The 18248-nt window shown below is 49.9% G+C and overlaps 1 protein-coding gene across 1 annotated transcript in view; it reads left to right on the top strand.

Moving 5' to 3' along the window:
• Positions 1 to 605: 605 nt before the first annotated feature.
• DCPS (decapping enzyme, scavenger) overlaps positions 606 to 18248 on the top strand; it is a 33589-nt gene continuing 15946 nt past the window's right edge. The window contains exons 1-2 of the mRNA XM_060304283.1: positions 606 to 847; positions 2235 to 2409. Coding sequence (XP_060160266.1) covers positions 647 to 847; positions 2235 to 2409 — 376 coding nt within the window. The 5' untranslated portion in view covers positions 606 to 646. The remainder of the gene's footprint in view (positions 848 to 2234; positions 2410 to 18248) is intronic.

The following is an 18248-nucleotide window of genomic DNA, read 5'->3' on the forward strand; positions in this document are numbered from 1 at the left end:
GTGGATACAGAGGGGCAGGAGCCTCCAGGCTGGAGGTTTTAGAAATGTATTTCAGTCCCTGTTCACTTACCTTTCTTTTCAGCCAAAAGTACTGAGAACTGAATAGGATGAACATTTCTGTAAAATGAAAACGGGTGAAAACTGGAAATGATTTAAGGGCTTGCTCTAAAAACAAATTGACCAAGAAATAGATTGGCTCAGATTTCTGAAACATCCCTTCCACTCTAATCAATATGGGTGTCATTCTGATTAAAATGTGCATTCAACCAAAGTGTCAACGCATTGAGTCCAAACGGCGTCTTTTGTCTCCTGCCCCTGGGAGGCTGGGGCAGCCCTCTCCCCTGCAGCCTCTCTAGCCCGCCTCTTTAGGGACTTGTTGCCTTCTCGCTGCCCTCAGCACCGGCCTCCACTCGGGCCGGCTAGCACCAGGGGACCAAGGGGAGGTAACTTGAATTAAAACGCTCGTTCCGGGTGGATCCCAGTGATCAGCGCTCCGAGGCTCCCTAAGGCCGGAAGGGATGCGACCTCGGGCGCGGAGCACGTCGGGAGTTGTAGTCACCGCCCCTTGGCTGAGGTGGGAGGAGGCGGCCGGGAGGGGCGGGGCCGCGGCCGGGTTCGCGCAGGCGCACACCTCCCGCCGGGCAGCATGGCGGACACAGCGCCGCAGCCCAACAAGAGAAAGCGCGAAGTGGATGCCGAAGAGGCGGAGGCGCTCAGCACAGAGGGGAAAGAAGCGGGCGTTGGGAATGGTACCTCTGCCCCTGTCCGCTTACCTTTCTCCGGCTTTAGAGTGAAAAAAGTGCTGAGGGAGTCTGCGCGGGACAAAATCATTTTCCTACACGGGAAGGTACCATTAGGCAGCCCTGGGGAGGGAATGCGGGAAGGAGCGACCCAATCGTCGCCTCGGAGGCGGATTTTTTTTTTTTTTTTCTTTTTTTAGATTCTTCGGAAAATACCAAGCACATTCCTCCGTGGGGAGCGGGGAAGGCAGAGTGCACTAAAATGCAGGGGGGTTAGTTCGTGGAGGAGGCAAGACTACCTGTGAAATTAAGGGAATTAACACGCGTAGGGCTGATTTTCCTAATTCCTCTTTTACTAAAAAAACCTAACATTTGTAGAGTGTATTGCCGATTCATAATCACATGTTGAAGTCCCTAAGCAGTCATCAGTCATTCATTAAACCTGTAAGTTGCTAGGAACCCAGCAAGTGTTGCCGGACGGTCTTGCTCATCCAGGCCCCAGGTAGGGACATAGAGACTGGGAAGTCTGATCCTTGCTATAAAGAACTCCAGCCCCAGCCGAGGAGACAGTTTATTAAATTGGTGATTCAGTTCCACGTATCACGCTCTGACTGTCCAGCACTGAGCTGGGTGCGGGGGACGTAGTGATGAAAGTTACCATCCTTGGTCTTCAGGAGAGCAGAGTATCTTCAGGTAGGCAGACACCGCTGCCTCTAATGCCATGTGCTCAGCTTTCCAGCAGGGGCTGAGGAGAGACTGGAGACCACCTCAAGAACTAGTGAGGACGCTGGCCAAGGGTTCTCCAGAACTCCTGGCAGGAGCTCTCACTTTTGAGAGCATCAGGGGGACCTGGCCGAGGCTTCCATGCCTCTCTGTGTCTCTCTCTTTTTTTTTGGCGGTGCTGGATCCTAGTTCCCAGACCAGGAATTGAACCCACGCCCCCTGCATTGGAAGCGTGGAGTCTTAACCACTGGACTGACAGGGAAGTCCCTGCAACTTGTTTTTTACAAGGTTCTGTCTGGTTCTCTCGCCCCTACCTGTCTTCCGTCTGCAGCACCTGCTGAAGATTTTAGCCATGAGAACCTTCGACCTAGAAGCCTGTTGGGATACCCAGATTCTAGTTTCTGTTTCAGCATTGACTATTCGTGTGACTTTGGGCAAGCAGTCTTCTCTGGACCTCAGTTTCTTCATCTGTATGGGGAGAATTTGACAGAGGCCTTGTGAGCCTAAACTAGAAGACAGCTGAGAAGCTTTGCATCGTTTAGAAGGAGGATGTGAGAGCTGCCACAAGGATTTGGGTTGATGAGATGCCTTCTCTGGGAGAAGAAACATGGGCGCCATCGGCTAGACTTCCCCAGAGGGAAGACTGCAGGGAAGGAGATCCCAGGTGTTGGGATTGCAGAGGCCCTGGGAGCTTTTACACCTTTTACCTTTGCTCTCCAGGCCTCACCTGTGGTTCTGCCCCTGGGCCCACTGATGGTGTCTCACCCACAGGTTAATGAGGCTTCTGGGGATGGGGACGGAGAGGATGCCATTGTGATCCTGGAGAAGACACCATTTCAGGTGGACCACGTTGCCCAGCTCCTGAAGGGCAGCCCTGAGCTCCAGCTGCAGTTCTCCAATGATATCTACAGCACCTATCACCTGTTCCCTCCAAGGCAACTGAGTGGTGAGCACGTGGGGTGGAGGTGGCTGCCTGTGGGGAGAGTGGGATGGTGGGGAATTAGGGGGTGTGGTGACCACTCCACAACTGATTTGCATATTCTAGTGCAGTGGTTCCCTATGGAGGAAGGAGCAATCTCTGAAGACATTTTTGGCTGTCAGATCTGGGGAGGTGGGGTGCTGCTGGTACCTAGAAGGTGGAGACCAGAGATGATGCTAAATATCTTACAAAACACAGGATGGGCCTCCACAACAAAGACATGGCAACGGTGCCGAGGCTGAGAAAACCAGTTCTGGTGTGATGTGCTTTGGGGTGAGAGTGTGATTCATAGGATGGAACGGTTTCATCTACTAATTGAGTAATAATGATTGTCAGCACTTATGAAACCCTTACTGTTGTGCTAGCCACCATTCTAAGTACTCTACATGTGTCATTGTATTTAGTCTTCAAAATAGCCCTATCGCGATAGGACTTTACAGGTGAGGAAAATGCGATTTGGGAAGGTTAATGCTGTGTGTCTAAGATCACACGGCAAAAAGGTGGCAGAGAAACTGAGATCTTTTCAGTCGACTGAGGACTTGCTCACCACGCGGCTGTGGAATGAGCAGTGTGCTGGGTGCTGCAAGATCAGTTAGTTCCCTGAAGGAACTCACTTTCTAGGGGGGAGACAGTGTGATTGACAAAGGACTTGAGAAGGGCAGGGGTGTGTGAGTTAAAAGGCAGTGATTTGGTTTTGATTGCAAGTATTTTTTTAATTTATGAAGAAGTGGAAGAAGAAGAATATTCCGTGCCGAAAGCCAGACGCGATGTGAGCTTTTCTCCTTTAGACGGTTAGATTCAGGAGGCAGCTTCGTGGGAAGCATGAGGCAGCCTGGTTGACCTTGAAGGTTCCTTCCAACCAGGAAATTCTGGAATGTGCTTTGCAGCCCAGGACAGTTTTATAATATCCTTCTGTCTTTATTTGTTCTCCAGTATTTAAGAACAGTTTGGCTTTACGGATATCCTGCCACAGTCTTTTGGATAGACTTAGTCTTTTCCGCACCCCCGAGAAAGGGTTCTCTTGTTGTCCTTCGGAAATATATGTGAATGCTTAATGTGAGACAAGCAAACTTTTCACGGCTGGAAACAAAAGAGCCTGGTCCTTTGTTGAAAGAGGGCCAGATTGATCGGTTCCCGTTGACGGAAATGGACGGCTGTATTTGCTTTCTCAGGCGCTGACATTTAAGCAGACATAGTCGTCAACACAGCGTGACGAAGCATGACAGTAGCCAAACACTGTAGTCAAACACGACGTGGGGCAGCCCCCAAACTACAGGCTCTGGGACCGTTATTCTGCTGCACCCCTTGCCCTTGCCTTACCCTTTTCTCTGTCCACCCTCCCCACCCTCACCCAAAATTCAGAAGGTTTTGCTCCACAGAGCAACCTTGTAGAACTCCCTTTCATATTATTTTTTTCAGCACATGTACTTCTGTGGTGCTGCACACAGTGGGTGGTGGCTACTGCCCCGTCTTTCTATTTTTGTCATTTTTTTCCAGGATAAGCGCTGAAAGAGGCAGTGGATTATCAAGATGACAGGTGTTCGTCCCCATTCAGCCCCGAAGATGTCTGCACCTCTTCCCCAGTGCTGTACACTCCTACCTGGGAGCCTCAGGTTTTAGCTCACCTTTTCCAGGGCTCACTGTCTTTTTAGCAGAAGCACACAAACAGTGCATTATATTCTTATTTTTCCTACTGAAACTAGGCATGGCAACTTGGAAGTCATAACAGCCTGGCTCAGGGCTCCACCCTCATCCCTCTCTCATCTCGCTGTGCCTCCTGTCCCTGGATGACATACCAGATCAGGGATTGGCAGACCTTTTCCATCAATGACCAGAGATAAATATATTAGGCTTTGTGAGCTACTAGTGGTCTCTGTCACGTATTCTTTTCTTTTTTAACCTTTTTAAAAATAAAAGTACTGCTCTTATCTTGCTGGAGGTAGGAAAACAGGCCATAGGCTGGATTTGACCTTCTGGCCATAGTTTGTCAACTTCTGTTCCAGACTTTTCCCACTCACAGTGTGGTCTGTGGACCAACAACATTGGTATCGCCTGACAGCTTGTTAGAAATGCAGACTCTCAGAGCCCGCTCCGGACCGCAGAATCAGAATATGCATTTTAGCAAAAACCCCAGGTGAGTCACATGCACACGAAACTCGTTGAGAGGTCCTGGTCTTTGAACACATCTGTGGGTGGTGTTCACATTTATTTCTCCATCTCTGACCTCTCCAAGAACCCCAGGCTCATACTGAAATAAACACTGACTTGACATCTCTATTTGGTGGTCTCGTAAGTACCTCAGAGGTAAAATGTGGGAACTGATGCGCTGTCTTTGGAAGCACTTAGCACCTATTAAACTGTAGCCACTGTAACTGTTCTGATGTGCTGGGCCCTGTGCTGGGTGCTGGAGCTTCAGAGATGAATGAGAGGTCATCTCTGCCCTCTCAGTCTTGTTTTGGGGAGGGGGCACCCCACAAGCTACTGTGAAAAGGGGGAGGTAAACCTCTCAAGGTTGGGTCACTGCCCGGATGTAGGGAACAGCGGTCCTTGGACGTTGGAGCCGTGTCAGACTCATTTCCAGGCCCCAGCAGCCAGGCCTGCATAGGTGTTCAGTAAATGACCCCTGAAGAATGAACCCACAGACCAGCCCACCTCCCTTTTTTTTCCTGTGGGCCAAGCATTCCACAGCCACGAGGTGGCAGCACGGCCAGGGTATTCCTTTGGCCTTGGTCCTCAGGCTTCTCGGCCCCGCCTCTCCAGTCCCAGTCACCAGCTCATTTCTCAGCTGGCTGCTCTGAGGACTTCTTCTGGTATTTCTCTGTTCTTCTCTTCTAGCCTGAGGTTTTGCTGTCTCCTCACTCACCCCTTTCAAGTTCTCAGCTGACCACAAAAGGCTGTTCAGCGAGGCCCCCATGGCCCCCCTACCCCGTTGACCTAATAGAGCACAGGCGTCGAAGTCCGACCCAGCCAAGCGCTAACACTTACTGGTGCTGTTTCGCAGTTTTCATATATAGTGCAGGGGTCAAGGGGTCCGCCCTCCCCCGGCTGGGATCCTATCTTTGCCATTTACCAATTGTGAGAACTTGAGTGTCTGTATTCAACCAACAGATTAGGGAATGCCTGCTGCCAGGTACACACAGGCGAGGGCATCAGACGTTACCTCCTTTGGAGTCGTAGTGGGGAAGTCAGACAGCAACAAGGAGACACATTGACACGGCCGTGAACAGGAGAGGGGCTGCTCGGGCTGGGGACCAGGGCTCTGTGGACACGACCCCCAAGCTGAGGCCTGAAGGATGGAAAGGAACCAGCTGTGCAAAGAGCTGGTGAGAGGGGCGGGGAGAATGCCCCAGGCTGAGGCTGCAGCACGTGTTCTGGGGGAGGAAAGAGAAACAGAGCAGCGGGAGGCTGGTGGGTGGTTGGTGACCGAGCTGTGTGGCCCAGATGAAGCCGAGGAAGTAGCTGCAGTTATTTCCTTGTTAAATTAGGTTAGTAACTGAACCTACGTCAGGATGGTTATGAAATAAATGAGACAAGAAAGGGTGTTTTAAGATTTTTTAGCCTCTATCCACAGTGAGAGATATATAGTTTACATTGTGACCCAGTGCAGAGAGATAAATATATGTGAATATAAGGTACAGAAAGAATTCACAAAACAGTACTTACCCTTAGTTTACGGGACACGCTCTAGTATTCTCATCTTCCTTCCAGTCTTGTCTGTTTCCTTTTGTTTAGATGCTGGTCCTAACCTCCTAAATTAATTTCCTCACCCCTGTCATGGGTTATGACCCACTGGGATGAGGTATCTGAAGCACTCAGCACAGTGGCGTACGGTGTGGACTCAGAAGTGTTAGTCATCTTTTGTTGTTGTTTTTCCACCTTTAAAATTATATGAGCCTTAAATGGAACAATATATGTAACAGAGGGAAACACGCCTGGCCCTGACCACGGTCCGGTTTCCTTTGTTCCCCCTGTAGCCATGTGGCAAATCTGAGCACCGTGTGGGCCAGATGGCAGGGCAGAGCCTGGCCCCCTCCTGCTCCGGCTCTCACGCTTTCACGCCCTGTGGCCCATCAATGGAGCCCTTTCATTGAGAACTCTGTTCTCTTACCTGGGAAGAAGGGGGCAGATAGTAGGGAGAGGGGTGTGACTCAGAAATCCGGACTGCCTCTGAAAAGGCCATTGTTTTCCCTGCTGTTAGAGCAGTGGTGGGGAATCTCAGGTTCAGAGCAGAAGGCTTCTGTGTGTGAGTGAGGCCGGGCCAGGGAGCAGAGGGACCCCTGGGAATCCCATCTTCTCGTGGTTGCAGGGAACTCCCAGAACTCTAGCTATCTAGCTACAGGCCCGGTATTCTGTACAGAGGCAAAACCTGGGGCTCTGGAGGAGGGGCATTTTAAAAGGCCAACCACTCTCATTAGAGTCTTCCTGGCAGCATAGGACAAACTAGAAACAGTCCAGATAACAACTAACAATAAGAGTAAGTAAGTAAGTCCTGCACCGGACTACTTCTCCACCCAGCTACACACGTCAGGAAGGAAGGCTCTACACGCATAGAGCCGGAAAAGCAAGACATAAAATACTCACCGTGTGATTCCTTGATTCCGATTAGATCACGTTGAAAAACAAGCAGAACTAAACAATACACTGCTTGGGGATGCATTCATGCCTCATAAAACTAGGAAGACAAAAAGAGAAATGATTAACCCCCAGTTCAGCAAAGTGATTATCCCTGGCGGGGCAGGGCCGAGACTTCAGGTAATATTTGTTTCTTGGGCTGTGTGCTCCATGCATGGCTGTTCTTTTATTTTAGGTCTTTAAACAGTATATATTTTCTATTTATGTACATATGTGTGTGTATGTAAAATGTGTGTGTGTGTATATATACATATATATGTGTGTGTGTGTATATATACATATATATGTGTGTGTGTGTATATATACATATATATGTGTGTGTGTGTGTATATATACATATATATGTGTGTGTGTGTGTATATATACATATATATGTGTGGTACACACACACACACATTTAATATTTACAGTGTATCTCCCAATTAAAAGTTAAGAAAAACTGGCAAGTCCTTGGAAGAACTAAGAACATTCCCCAGGTGCATTGCAGGGCTCTGCCCTCATTCTCAAGTTTGGTTTCTAGTCACTGTTGCTGCAAGTAAAAGTGTTTGATTAAGGCTTCCTGCCTTCCTCTGGGTCTGGGGCACTAGCAGACTTTTGTTTCTGTTCTGCCTTCTGTGGACGAGGGAGCCCCGTGCTGTGCGGTGCCCACTCGGGTCAGTGCCAGCGGGCAGAAGAGGGTGGCATGTGGCCTCCTCCAACGACTGGAGGACAGGGCCGGTACCAGGCTCCGTGGCTCCGCTTCGGCACAGACTGGCACAGGCCTCTCACCCCGTGCCCTCGGGTGTCCTCCGCAGCCCTCCCGGCACAGCTGAACTGAAGGACAAGTGCAGTTTGAACCGTGACCAGCAGAGGAAGCCTTGCCAGACAGGTCTCGGCCAGGACAGCACCAGAGCAGGGTGGGGAAGGGCGCCAGCGTCACCCAACACGAGAAGTACCTCAGGCTCAGGGCCACATCACGGAATTGCTCTGAGACTCAGTTTCTCTGAATGAGAAATGAGGAATCGAGTAGCCGACTAGCCTACCTCAGGGGGCTTCGGTATCCGATGAGGTCATAAAATCATCATTTCTCAGCTCTGAATGGGATGCAGAGGTCAGTCATCAGAATTGCTTGAGGAGCTTTCTTGAATACAGAGTCTGGACCTACTGACTAAGAATGTCTGGGGTAGGCTGGGGCATTTATCAAAGTCGTGCAGTCACGCGGTCAAGTAGAGACAGGCTCTGGCCTGTCTGGCCCACCCTGGTTCTGCCTTCTAGAAGTAACTACCATTAAGACAATTTCTGGGGTTAGTGCTTCTGGTGATTTCTTCTAGACACTTAACTGGGTAATACGCTTATGCAGCTCTTTCTTGATTTATCGATTTTGACATTATCAATTTCCCACAGTGGAGGATGAAAGTCTTAGCTCCTTTACATTTTCCTCACCCTCCCTCCCTCCCTCCTCCTCCCAATTTTTGATGTTTATATTATTATTACCAGGGTTTTTTTCTTAATTGCCTTTGGAATCCTAAATATATTGAAATCTTTAGTCCTTATTCCATGTACTATAGGTTGTATCACTGTGCTGGGGGAGAGTATCGGTGAGAAGCCTCCGGCCTTCCCTTCCCAGCACCTCTTCTGTCCTTTGCTGTCCCCCAGCTTCTCTGTCAGCTGTACTGTACTTGTATTTCACAGCTCCCAGGCAGCCCTGAGATCACGAGGGCAAACCACTTACAACCATTCTGTACCCGGACAGCCATTCTGTTTTTCACATTCAGTACAGTATTCAATTACGTGAGATAGCGACACTTTATTATAAAATAGGCTTTGTGTTCGATGGTGGTGCCCAGCTGTAGGCTAACGTTAGTGTTCTGAGCGCGTTCGGGGTAGGCTAGACTGAGGTATGGTGTAGGTTAGGTGTAGTAAATGCATTTTCGACTTAGGATGGGTTTATCTGCATGTAACCTCATCATAAGGTGAGGAGGACCTGTACTCTGTTTTTGAAATTACCTAGTCATTTACTTTAATAATTTGTTATGTATTTCCTTCCTTCCTTCCGGAAACACTGTTTCCAAAATGCTCTTCTCTTTTCGCTCCGATCTGGAGAGCTGATTCTTAAGGCATGCCTTGAGCTCCCAACAGACTTCCCTTCCACAGCTGCTTTCCTGGGTTAGATCCACTGTCTTCTGGATGCTGCGTCTTTTTCTTTCTTGTTTTACTCTTGTTTAGCTGAAGTACATTCTTAAGTACCTCCTCAGAAAGAATAAATGAGAGGAAAACTTTGAATCTTTTGTTTTGCCCTCACTTTTTTTTTTTTTGGCCACACCACGTGGCTTGTGGGATCTTAGTTCCCCAACCAGGGGTTGAACCGAGGCCCTTGGCAGTGAGAGTGTGGAGTCCTAACCAGTGAACCACCAGGGAAGTCCCTGCCCTCACTTTTAATTTATGATTTGACTGAATACAGAATTTAAATTTATTTCTCCTCCCAATATTAAAGGCATTGATCTCTTAAATAAAGCATTGTTGCTAATAAGATATCCAATGCCAGTTTAATTGTCATTTCTCTGTAGCTAACTTCGCTTTTTGTTGTCATTTGTTTGCTCTGTTAGTTTCCTTCTCTGGAAGCATATAAGATGTCTTCTATCTTTAGTGTAGTGGGGTTTTGTAATGCTGTGTCTAGGTTGGATTTTTTTTTTTTCATTCACTCTGCTGGGTACTTTTGGACCCTTTCAATTTAAAGTCTTATGTTAGCCTTTCACTCTGAATATTTTTTCTATTATTTCTTTGATAATTTCCTTCTCTCTGTTTCCTTTATTTCCTCTTACTGGAAATCCTATTAGTTGTTAGACTTCCTATATTGGTCCTGAAACAGGAGGGAAGGGGGCAGGGCACAGCCTTTGAAAGAATGATATAGCCCGAGGACATGACATAAACTGATTAGAACCAAATGGTCCAAGATGGCAGACAAGTCAACTTCCACTAGACCTTGAGCCTCAGTATACACTCACTGTAACACATCAGCAAGCTAAATGACACACCCACAGGCGCCATGACAGTTCCAAGGATCCATAAGGATCAAAAAGTGGGCGGTGGCCCCATTCCTGGAAATCCCCGCCCCTTCCCTAAATAGCTGGAATACTCCTCCCACTCATTAGCCTATGAAATCACCCACCCCTATAAAAACTGACAGCCCCATACCCTGGTGCCTTTCTCACCTTCTGAGATGGCCCACACTCTGTCTGTGGAGTGTGTTTCTCTCTAAATAAATCCACTTCTTACCTATCACTTTGTCTCTTACTGAATTCTTTCTGTGATGAGACATCAAGAACCTGAGCTTCCTTAAGTCCTGAAAGCAGGTGTGTGATCTCAGTTGGAAGATCGTGGGTTTTGGCTGGGTTTGAGTCCCGGCCACGTGGGTTCAAGTCCCAATCTGAGGTGCACGGTTTCAGTCCCATGTGCTGTTTCTGTTCTCTTCCTTTTCCCATCTGTCTTTTCTTTCTGTAGACTGGTAGATGGTCTTGACGTTGTTCTCCAGACCTCCTAGAGAAGGTTTTCATTTGGGAGCCACCATTTTAATTTTCTTTCTTCTGGTCCTCCGATTATTTCATTTTCATGACGTGTTGCTCTTGCTTCACAGAGGCCAAAACTGGGTTAACTTTCTCTGACACACTAATTAGAATTGTTTTAAAAATTATCTCCTGACCCTTAAATGATCCCATTTCCTCTGGGATCTGGTTCTGGTTGTTTATTTTGGTCATTCTTTTTTTCCCTCAGCTGTTTTTCCCCCAGTGTCTGGTGAATGTTAGTTCATTTGTATTTATTTTATTAAAAAAATGTTTTTTGGCCATACCATGTGGCTTGTGGGATCTTAGTTCCCCGACCAGGAATCGAACCTGGGCGCTCCGCAGCAAAAGCACAGAGTCCTAACCACTGGACCGCCAGGGAATTCCTGCTTCATTTGTATTTAAAAATGAAGAACCAGGCTGATAGTCTAGTGAGCTGATAGGTAGGTCTGTTTCCACAATAGGCCCCTGTTGGGTGGGTAGCTGCCCGGTGCTGTGCAGATGGGGAGTGGGGCTTGTCGGCCGTCTGGCCTTGCCTGAGTGTGCAGTTTGAGCAGTGTGTGCTCCGGAGCCTGCATGCTCTCTTGTCCACCATGGCTCATGGGCCAGATCTGGCCTGCTTCCTTTTGTATGGCCCATGAGATAAGAATGGTTTTTACATTTTTCAAGAGTTGTTTAAAAAAAAAAAGAAAAGAAAACTAAGAAGAGTTTTCCTACCCCTGCTCCAGCCCAAGGGTTAATATCTTTGGAGCACATTCCTCTGTTTGCATCTGCGTTAAGTGCCTGCCCCTAGGATGAAGGTAGGCAATGGATGGAGCCAGTTGGTACAGCTCTCCTCTAGAGGGGGCCTTTAGTTGGTCCCAGTCTCCAGCATCGTTTCCCATCCTGTCCTCTGTCCCTGCTTGTTTAGAGCCCACATCCTCTTCTGGTTCCTGTGGTGCCATTGTGTGGGTTTTTGAAACGGCCTGAGAGTCACTATTAAATAGGAGAAGGGGACCTTCCACATATGTCTCAATATGCTGGGTGGGGCTCTGTAGGTGTAGGGAGCTTAGGCCATAGAGAAGTTACCCCATTGAGACCGTGGCCAGATGGAGCCAGTGTTGGTGAGCTGAGACAGACACCTCGTTTCTCCCAGACTCCCTTGCACAGAGCGAGTCCTAGGTGCTCATGCACAGTGGGTGGGGTGTCAGGCATGGCCAAATCCATGAGATATTGAAACCTGTGTCCCTCTGACCTAGCGTTTCTACTTCTAGGTGTCTGACTTAGACAGTCACTCATGCACGTCACAAAGAGGGGCCAGAATGTCCACTGTAGCATCATTTGTGATAGAAAAAATGAAAAATAAAACCAAAACCAACCTAAGTGACCCTGTGTGTGTGAAGGGTTAATAGGCATGGTGCGTACGCAGCCTAGGCTACAACGCAGTCGTTACAAAGGAGGGAGGAGGTCTGTATGGACTGTCATGGGAGATCTCTGAGGTCACAGATAACCCCTAAAGACTCATCCCTCTTGTGCTTAAAAAATAGACTTCTATGTACATGTGTTCATGTATATGTAAATTCATTCAAGAAAAGACTAGAATAATGAGCACCGAACTATTATTGGTGTTTATGCCAATGAAAAGGATTAGGGGTTAGACTTCTGAATTATTTGAGAATATAATCACGTGATGCTCTGCTAGAGATTTTTTAGGACGTTAACCTCATCCCCAAACAAAGCAAACAAAGAAGCAGACCAAAAGATTAGCCTGGGCTGGGGCCTCTGGCTATGTCCTTACTTCACAGCCTGAATGACCCTCATTGCATGGGGCTTGTCAGTTCATCAACAAGTACTGTGTACCCCCAAATACGCAGACCCCAAACTGGAGATTTACACTTAGCTGCACAGACATACCTGGGAGATACTGGTCAAGAGTGTGTGGCCACGGAGGGGTGATGCTGGGAGTTGGCGGGGTGGGCCGTGCACAGTTAGCTCCTCCCACACCTGGAGACGTGAAGGCAGAAGGTTGTTCCCGGTGAGGACAGCGGTGTGGACAGAGCTGCGGAGTGGACTCAGCTAGCTGGGCTTTGACATGGGGCTTCTTTAATGGGGCAGGGGAAAGGCGAGCCAGCCCACAGGAGTCTCTCTTCATCAGCAGAGGCCGCCTAAAGATGGCAGATTTCTGTCTGCCTTTCTCCCTGGGTGCTTCAGAGCTTCTGACACCAGCAAGCCAGGGCCCTCTCTGGGGCTTTGAGGGACAGTGGAATAACAACAAGCAGAAACTTCAAGATGGAAAGGCCGCTACCACCAGAGTAGAATTCTTGTCCCAGAATCTGGGTTCTGCTTTCCTCTCAGCTGTCCGACGGGCCTCGCTTGCCCCTCCCCTGCCAGCTGCGCTCCGAGAGCCCTCGGGCGTGGCCTCCTCCGTGCCCCCATCTCTTCCTTCACCAGCTGGGAGCAGAGGCCTCTGTTCAGTTCTCTGCTTAGACTTGTGGCTTCTGCGAGGCTGGGAAGAGCTGGTGCGTTCAGAGACTATTTAGACGTGGCTAGATCCTGAGCTCCTGAAACGTGGCCACCGCGCTCTCTCAGTCTCTCAGATGGGGCAAGGCGCCAAGACTCTGTGGCAGTCTTAAGGCTCGAGTCAGCAGAAAGTCAGCTTACTCAGGACCAGTGGGCGAGGGTAAATTACCCATGCGCTGGTTCCACTTCAGCCTGGGCGGCCTGGTTCTGATCCGTGCTTCTCCGTGAGCGAAGGCCTAGAATTCCGGTCGTCGTGGCTCCCCGGGAGGCGGGGTGTCCTGTGCCCTCCACCTTCTCGCCTCGCGCCAGCCCACGCAGGATGCCCTGAGACTTGGCACCTCTGCTCCCTTCAGAGTGAAGTAAGGAGATGCCTTTAGACCGGAAGTTGAGATTGAGGCCGTCTTCTGGGACTCCTGAGTGTTCAGTCCAACAGCTTTTAGAGTCTGGTCCACTGGGCCCCAGAACAGTTTCTTCCCACGTGTGGGGTTAGGGTCTTGCCAGGACTGTCGATGGCAGCTCCATTATCTCGTTAGATATCTGCTCTCATCCTTCTGTTCAGATGCAACTCCCGTCCTGCCACAGCAGTTCCCATCCCTAAAGGATGTAACCCCTGGGGCTGCATTCAGAGTCACTGAATTTGTGGCTGGGCCGTCAGGTCAGGTCCTGTCAGACCCCCTCCTGACCCTCCCGGGCCTCGGAGGACCAAGGAGAGGGGGCGCTGAGGAGCCTGCCGGAGCCAGGGTCTTGCTAAAATCAGCGTCTGCCTCTCCTCTGTCTCCAGTGGCAGCTCTGTGCTTTCCTTGAGACAGGTAGTTAGCTGTTTGGAGGTTTGCTGTGGGGCGGTTGAAGCTTCTTTCCAGTAGGATCCTGACCACACCCTTCAGCCCTGTTTATCCTTGATCTGGAGGTCTTTTCCGACCTCACTTGAGTACTTTCAGCGTCCTGCAGCGTGGGACAGTGCACACCCTGCCCCGGGCCTCCTCTTCCAGCCTCCGGCCTGCTCCCTGGTCTCTATGACACCAGGGCTGGGGAGGGTGTTGTCTGGCCGGGGGGAGGTCCCCAAGAGGAGGAAAGAAAACGCAAGTCCCGGGAGACCCCCCAGCAGCCTCTCCCCTTGCCAACCTTCTCTAGGAATGCTCTGATGGGGTGCCCTGCCAGCCTGGGTCTGGCAGCCCATCACCCGGGGGTCTGCTTGGCTCCTGTGGACGGAGGGTGGGGTGGGCCTCCCAGCCCGCTCACGCTTTGCTCTTGCTTCTCCCCTGCTCCCCTGAGCCTGCACATCTGGGTCAGGTAAGTTGAAACCAGCTCATGATAATGGAGGGAGGGCAGAAGCCACAGGCTGGGCCGTAGCGATGACCTCATCGGGGAGAAGTCATCTGCAGCGCTGGAAAGCAGGCTTGTTTGAACATGTGTGTGGGAAGGAGAGCAGACTGTCTGCGGTTTGCATTTTCATGTTTCATGTGCAACAGCCTTTTCCTGGGGATTCGGCTAAGCGAGCTTTGGCAGAGAGCAGGAAAGCCGGCTGCTCGTTCCTGTCTGTAGCCCTGCCTCTGAAAGCAGTTGGGCTCTCGTGTCTGGGCGGGGGACAGGGTTGGTTTTATTTGTTGGAGAAGGATGTTCAGGAGACCCTAATTAAGGGTCTGGACAGGCAGGACGGAGCTCTGGGCTAGCCATGGGCACACCAGGCTGCGGAGAGGGAGCGGGTGTGGACGGGGCTGCTGTCATCTGGGGTGTGTTGGTGTGACCGTACCTGCCGCCACAGCATCCCTGTAGAGAAACAGCTGCTGCCCTGAGCCCCACAAGGGCGGCGACCACCCTGCCCCAGGCCTCCTTCCCCACCGTCCATCACTGTCACAGTGGGTGGGCGGCAGGGCGGTTGGTACCACCCACGGAAGTCGAAGCAGCCATCATTCCTGGCTGTCCGCGGGCTCGTCTTCATCCCTCTGTGCTCCCCTCCAGAGCCTGTTCCAGCCCAGCATCTGGCTTCAGTGGACCCCCTGGGGCCGCTCCTCAGACAGGCCCCCGACGCTGAGGGGAGCGAGCTTCTGCTTCCCTGCACTCCCAGGGGGCATTGCAGCGAGCAGCGAGCATCACGTTGTTGGGCTCTTGCGCTGACGTCCTCCCGGACCTCCCAGTCTGCAGCTGCAATCGCTCTGGCACCTCACTGAGCTCTTGGGTTTTGCTGACAGCTGTTTACGTGTCTCCAGGAGGGGCTGGAACTAATCGCGTCTCTCCCATCTGATAGGGCTGCTTTTTGGAGAAAGTGGCTGCAGTACAGGTTTGTTAGGAGAAGGCCTGGAAGAGGAAGGCCCTGTAGCAGGGAAAGCACTATTGCATAGAGGAGTCAGACTTCTTAGGTTTAATCTCAGCCCCACCACTTCACTAGTTGTATGACCTTGGGTAAGTTACTAACCTCCCTGGGCTTCAGTTTTAAGGGGTGGCTTATTTTTCTGTTTTTAATATATTTGTCATGAAGTGATCCATATTTGTTTTAGAAAATGTAATGAATACCCAAAAAAACTAATTTTAAAAATTACAGTTACACACATCTCCACTGCCCAGAGATAACGTCCCATCTTGGAATATGTCCTGAATTTCGGACTTCTTTCTGTGTGTGCTTATGTATATGCAGTTGTACACGCACACACATCCGTAAAGTGGCATACATTCTGTTCTGTAGACTGTACTGTGAGGGCCCAACACGTGTCAGGTGCTGTTTCCGGCACAGTACACCCAGTGTGCAAAACAGAGTCTTTGCTCTCAAGGAGCTGATGTCCAGTTGGAGGAGAGGAACCGTAAATAACAAGTAGGTCAAGAGTCAGTAAACGGCTAAGAAGAAAAATAAAGCATTAGAAGGGAGACAGAAGGACAGGGACATGGGCTCCAGTTAAAAGGGGCCAGTTCGAGTGCCCACCTGTTTCCTTTAAAACCCTCACGAGAAATGGCATGAAAGGACTTCCCTTTAAAGAAAATTAACCCATAAAGACTAGAGGGAGAGGAGACAAACCAAGGAAGCGAAGGGAGGAGGAACTGACGTGGCAGGTTTGAGAGGGGAAACCTGAGCCAGCCGAGGGGAATCTGAGCCTCGGCTGCCAAAATCCTCTTTCCCGCTTCACAGGACTGGTAACTGCTCCTTCCAGAGATGGATCTAGAGATTCTAGGTGCCGGTGAGGGTGCGGTGATGGTACCAAAACGTAGAAGGTTAAGTGGAAGTCAGCACGTTTAGTGTTGAGATGACCCCTGGCCACCTTCCCTCCAGCCACCTGCTTCTCTTCCTCATCGCTCAGAATGCTGCCTGCCAGGTTCCTACCTCCACATAGGAAACTGGAAGAATCATGTGGGGAATCTGACCAGCCCAAGAGAAAAGACTTAAGTTCTCGAGGGCTCCATCATGCAAAGGAGTAGCCCGATGATCCTAAAAGGAGGCTCCAGGTGAGCGCTCGTGTGTCCGCAGGCTTGCCGCCAGCGACTCAGTGCTCTACTCTTAACATATGAGTGAGTGGACAAACCAGGTGGCAGACTTTTGAGTAATGCCTCAGTTAAAAAAGAAAGGACAAGGAAAAGGAAGGAAAAGAAAGAGACGGAGGAGACAGAAACTACGCAGGGAGAAGGAATTTTCAAAGACTATCATTAATCTCAGAGAGAAATTATGGTATATAGAAAGCAAAAGAACAAGATACTATCAATAAGGAAGTTTTTTTTAAAGCTCTTAGAAATTAAAAATACAGCAGAAATGGGACTTCCCTGGTGGTCCAGCGGGTAAGACTCCACGCTCCTAATGCAGGGGGCCTGGGTTTGATCCCTGGTCAGGGAACTAGATCCTGCACGCCACAACTAAAGATCCCATGTGCCGCAACTAAGACCTCATTGCAGCCAAATAAATAAATATTTTTAAAAATGCAGCAGAAATGAAAACAGAAGAGAAGATGAAACATTCCTGAAAAGTAGAGCAGAAAGACATAGAGCTGGAAAATGGGAGAGAAAAAAAACTACAAGATGAATCAAAGAAGTTAAATATGCAAGTAGTGTTCCAGAAGGAAAGGGCAGAGAAAATGGGGAGGAAAATAATCAAAGAAATGAGTCCCAGGACTGAAGAACATGATTTTCAAGATTGAAGGGGCCTGACACTTACCCAGCTCGATGGAGGAAAATAAACCCGCTCCAAGACCCATCAACACCATCAGGACACGGGGGACAGCGGGGAAAAAACCGGTGAGTACAAAGGTTTGGGGATCAGAATGACCTCAGGCTTCTTAGCAGCATTGCAGTCTAGACGGTCACAGAGCAGTGCTTTCAGACTTGGAGGGTCATTGCTATCCATCCTAGAATTCTTTAGCCAAGCGCTTAATTAAGTGCGACAGTAGAATAAAGACATTTTCAGGTGTTCCAAGTCTCTAAATGTATCTCCCTTGCGCCATATCTCTGGACGCATCTTGAGTTTGTACTTTAATGCCGTGGTGTTTTTTTTTTTATTTCTTTATTATTTTTGGCGGTGTTGGGTCTTCGTTGCTGTGCGCAGGCTTTCTCTAGTTGCGGCAAGAGGGGGCTACTCTTCGTTGCAGTGCACGGGCTTCTCTTGTTGTGGAGCACCAGCTCTAGAGCCCGCGGGCTTCAGTAGCTGAGGCCCGTGGGCTCAGTAGTTGTGGCTCGTGGGCTCTAGAGCGCAGGCTCAGTAGTTGTGGCGCACAGGCTTAGTTGCTCTGTGGCCTGTGGGATCTACCCAGACCAGGGCTCAAACCCGTGTCCCCTGCATTGGCAGGCAGATTCTTAACCACTGCGCCACCAGGGAAGCCCAGGGCCGTGGTTCCTGATGTATGGTCCTTGGCCCGGCGGCAGCAGCTGCATCTGGGGACTTGTTAGAAATGCAGATTCTTGGATCGCACCCCAGGCGTCCTGAGTCAGGTGGTTCTGATGCACACTGAAGCTTGAGAAGCACTGCTTCAGTAAAATGAGGACATACATGTGAAAGAGGAAGATAATGGATCCGGGAAACAAGGTACCCAGCACAAGAGAGGGGGCGAGGGCAGTGCTCGGAGCTCCCAGGCCACAGCTCTGCGCGGGGCACCCGCAGGCTCCGTGAACACACTGTTGCTCTTGTGCCTGATGAGTTGTAACATCAAGAGGAGATTTTTATAA

The sequence above is a fragment of the Globicephala melas genome, chromosome 8, assembly GCF_963455315.2.
Source record: "Globicephala melas chromosome 8, mGloMel1.2, whole genome shotgun sequence".
Taxonomy (NCBI): Eukaryota; Metazoa; Chordata; class Mammalia; order Artiodactyla; family Delphinidae; genus Globicephala; species Globicephala melas.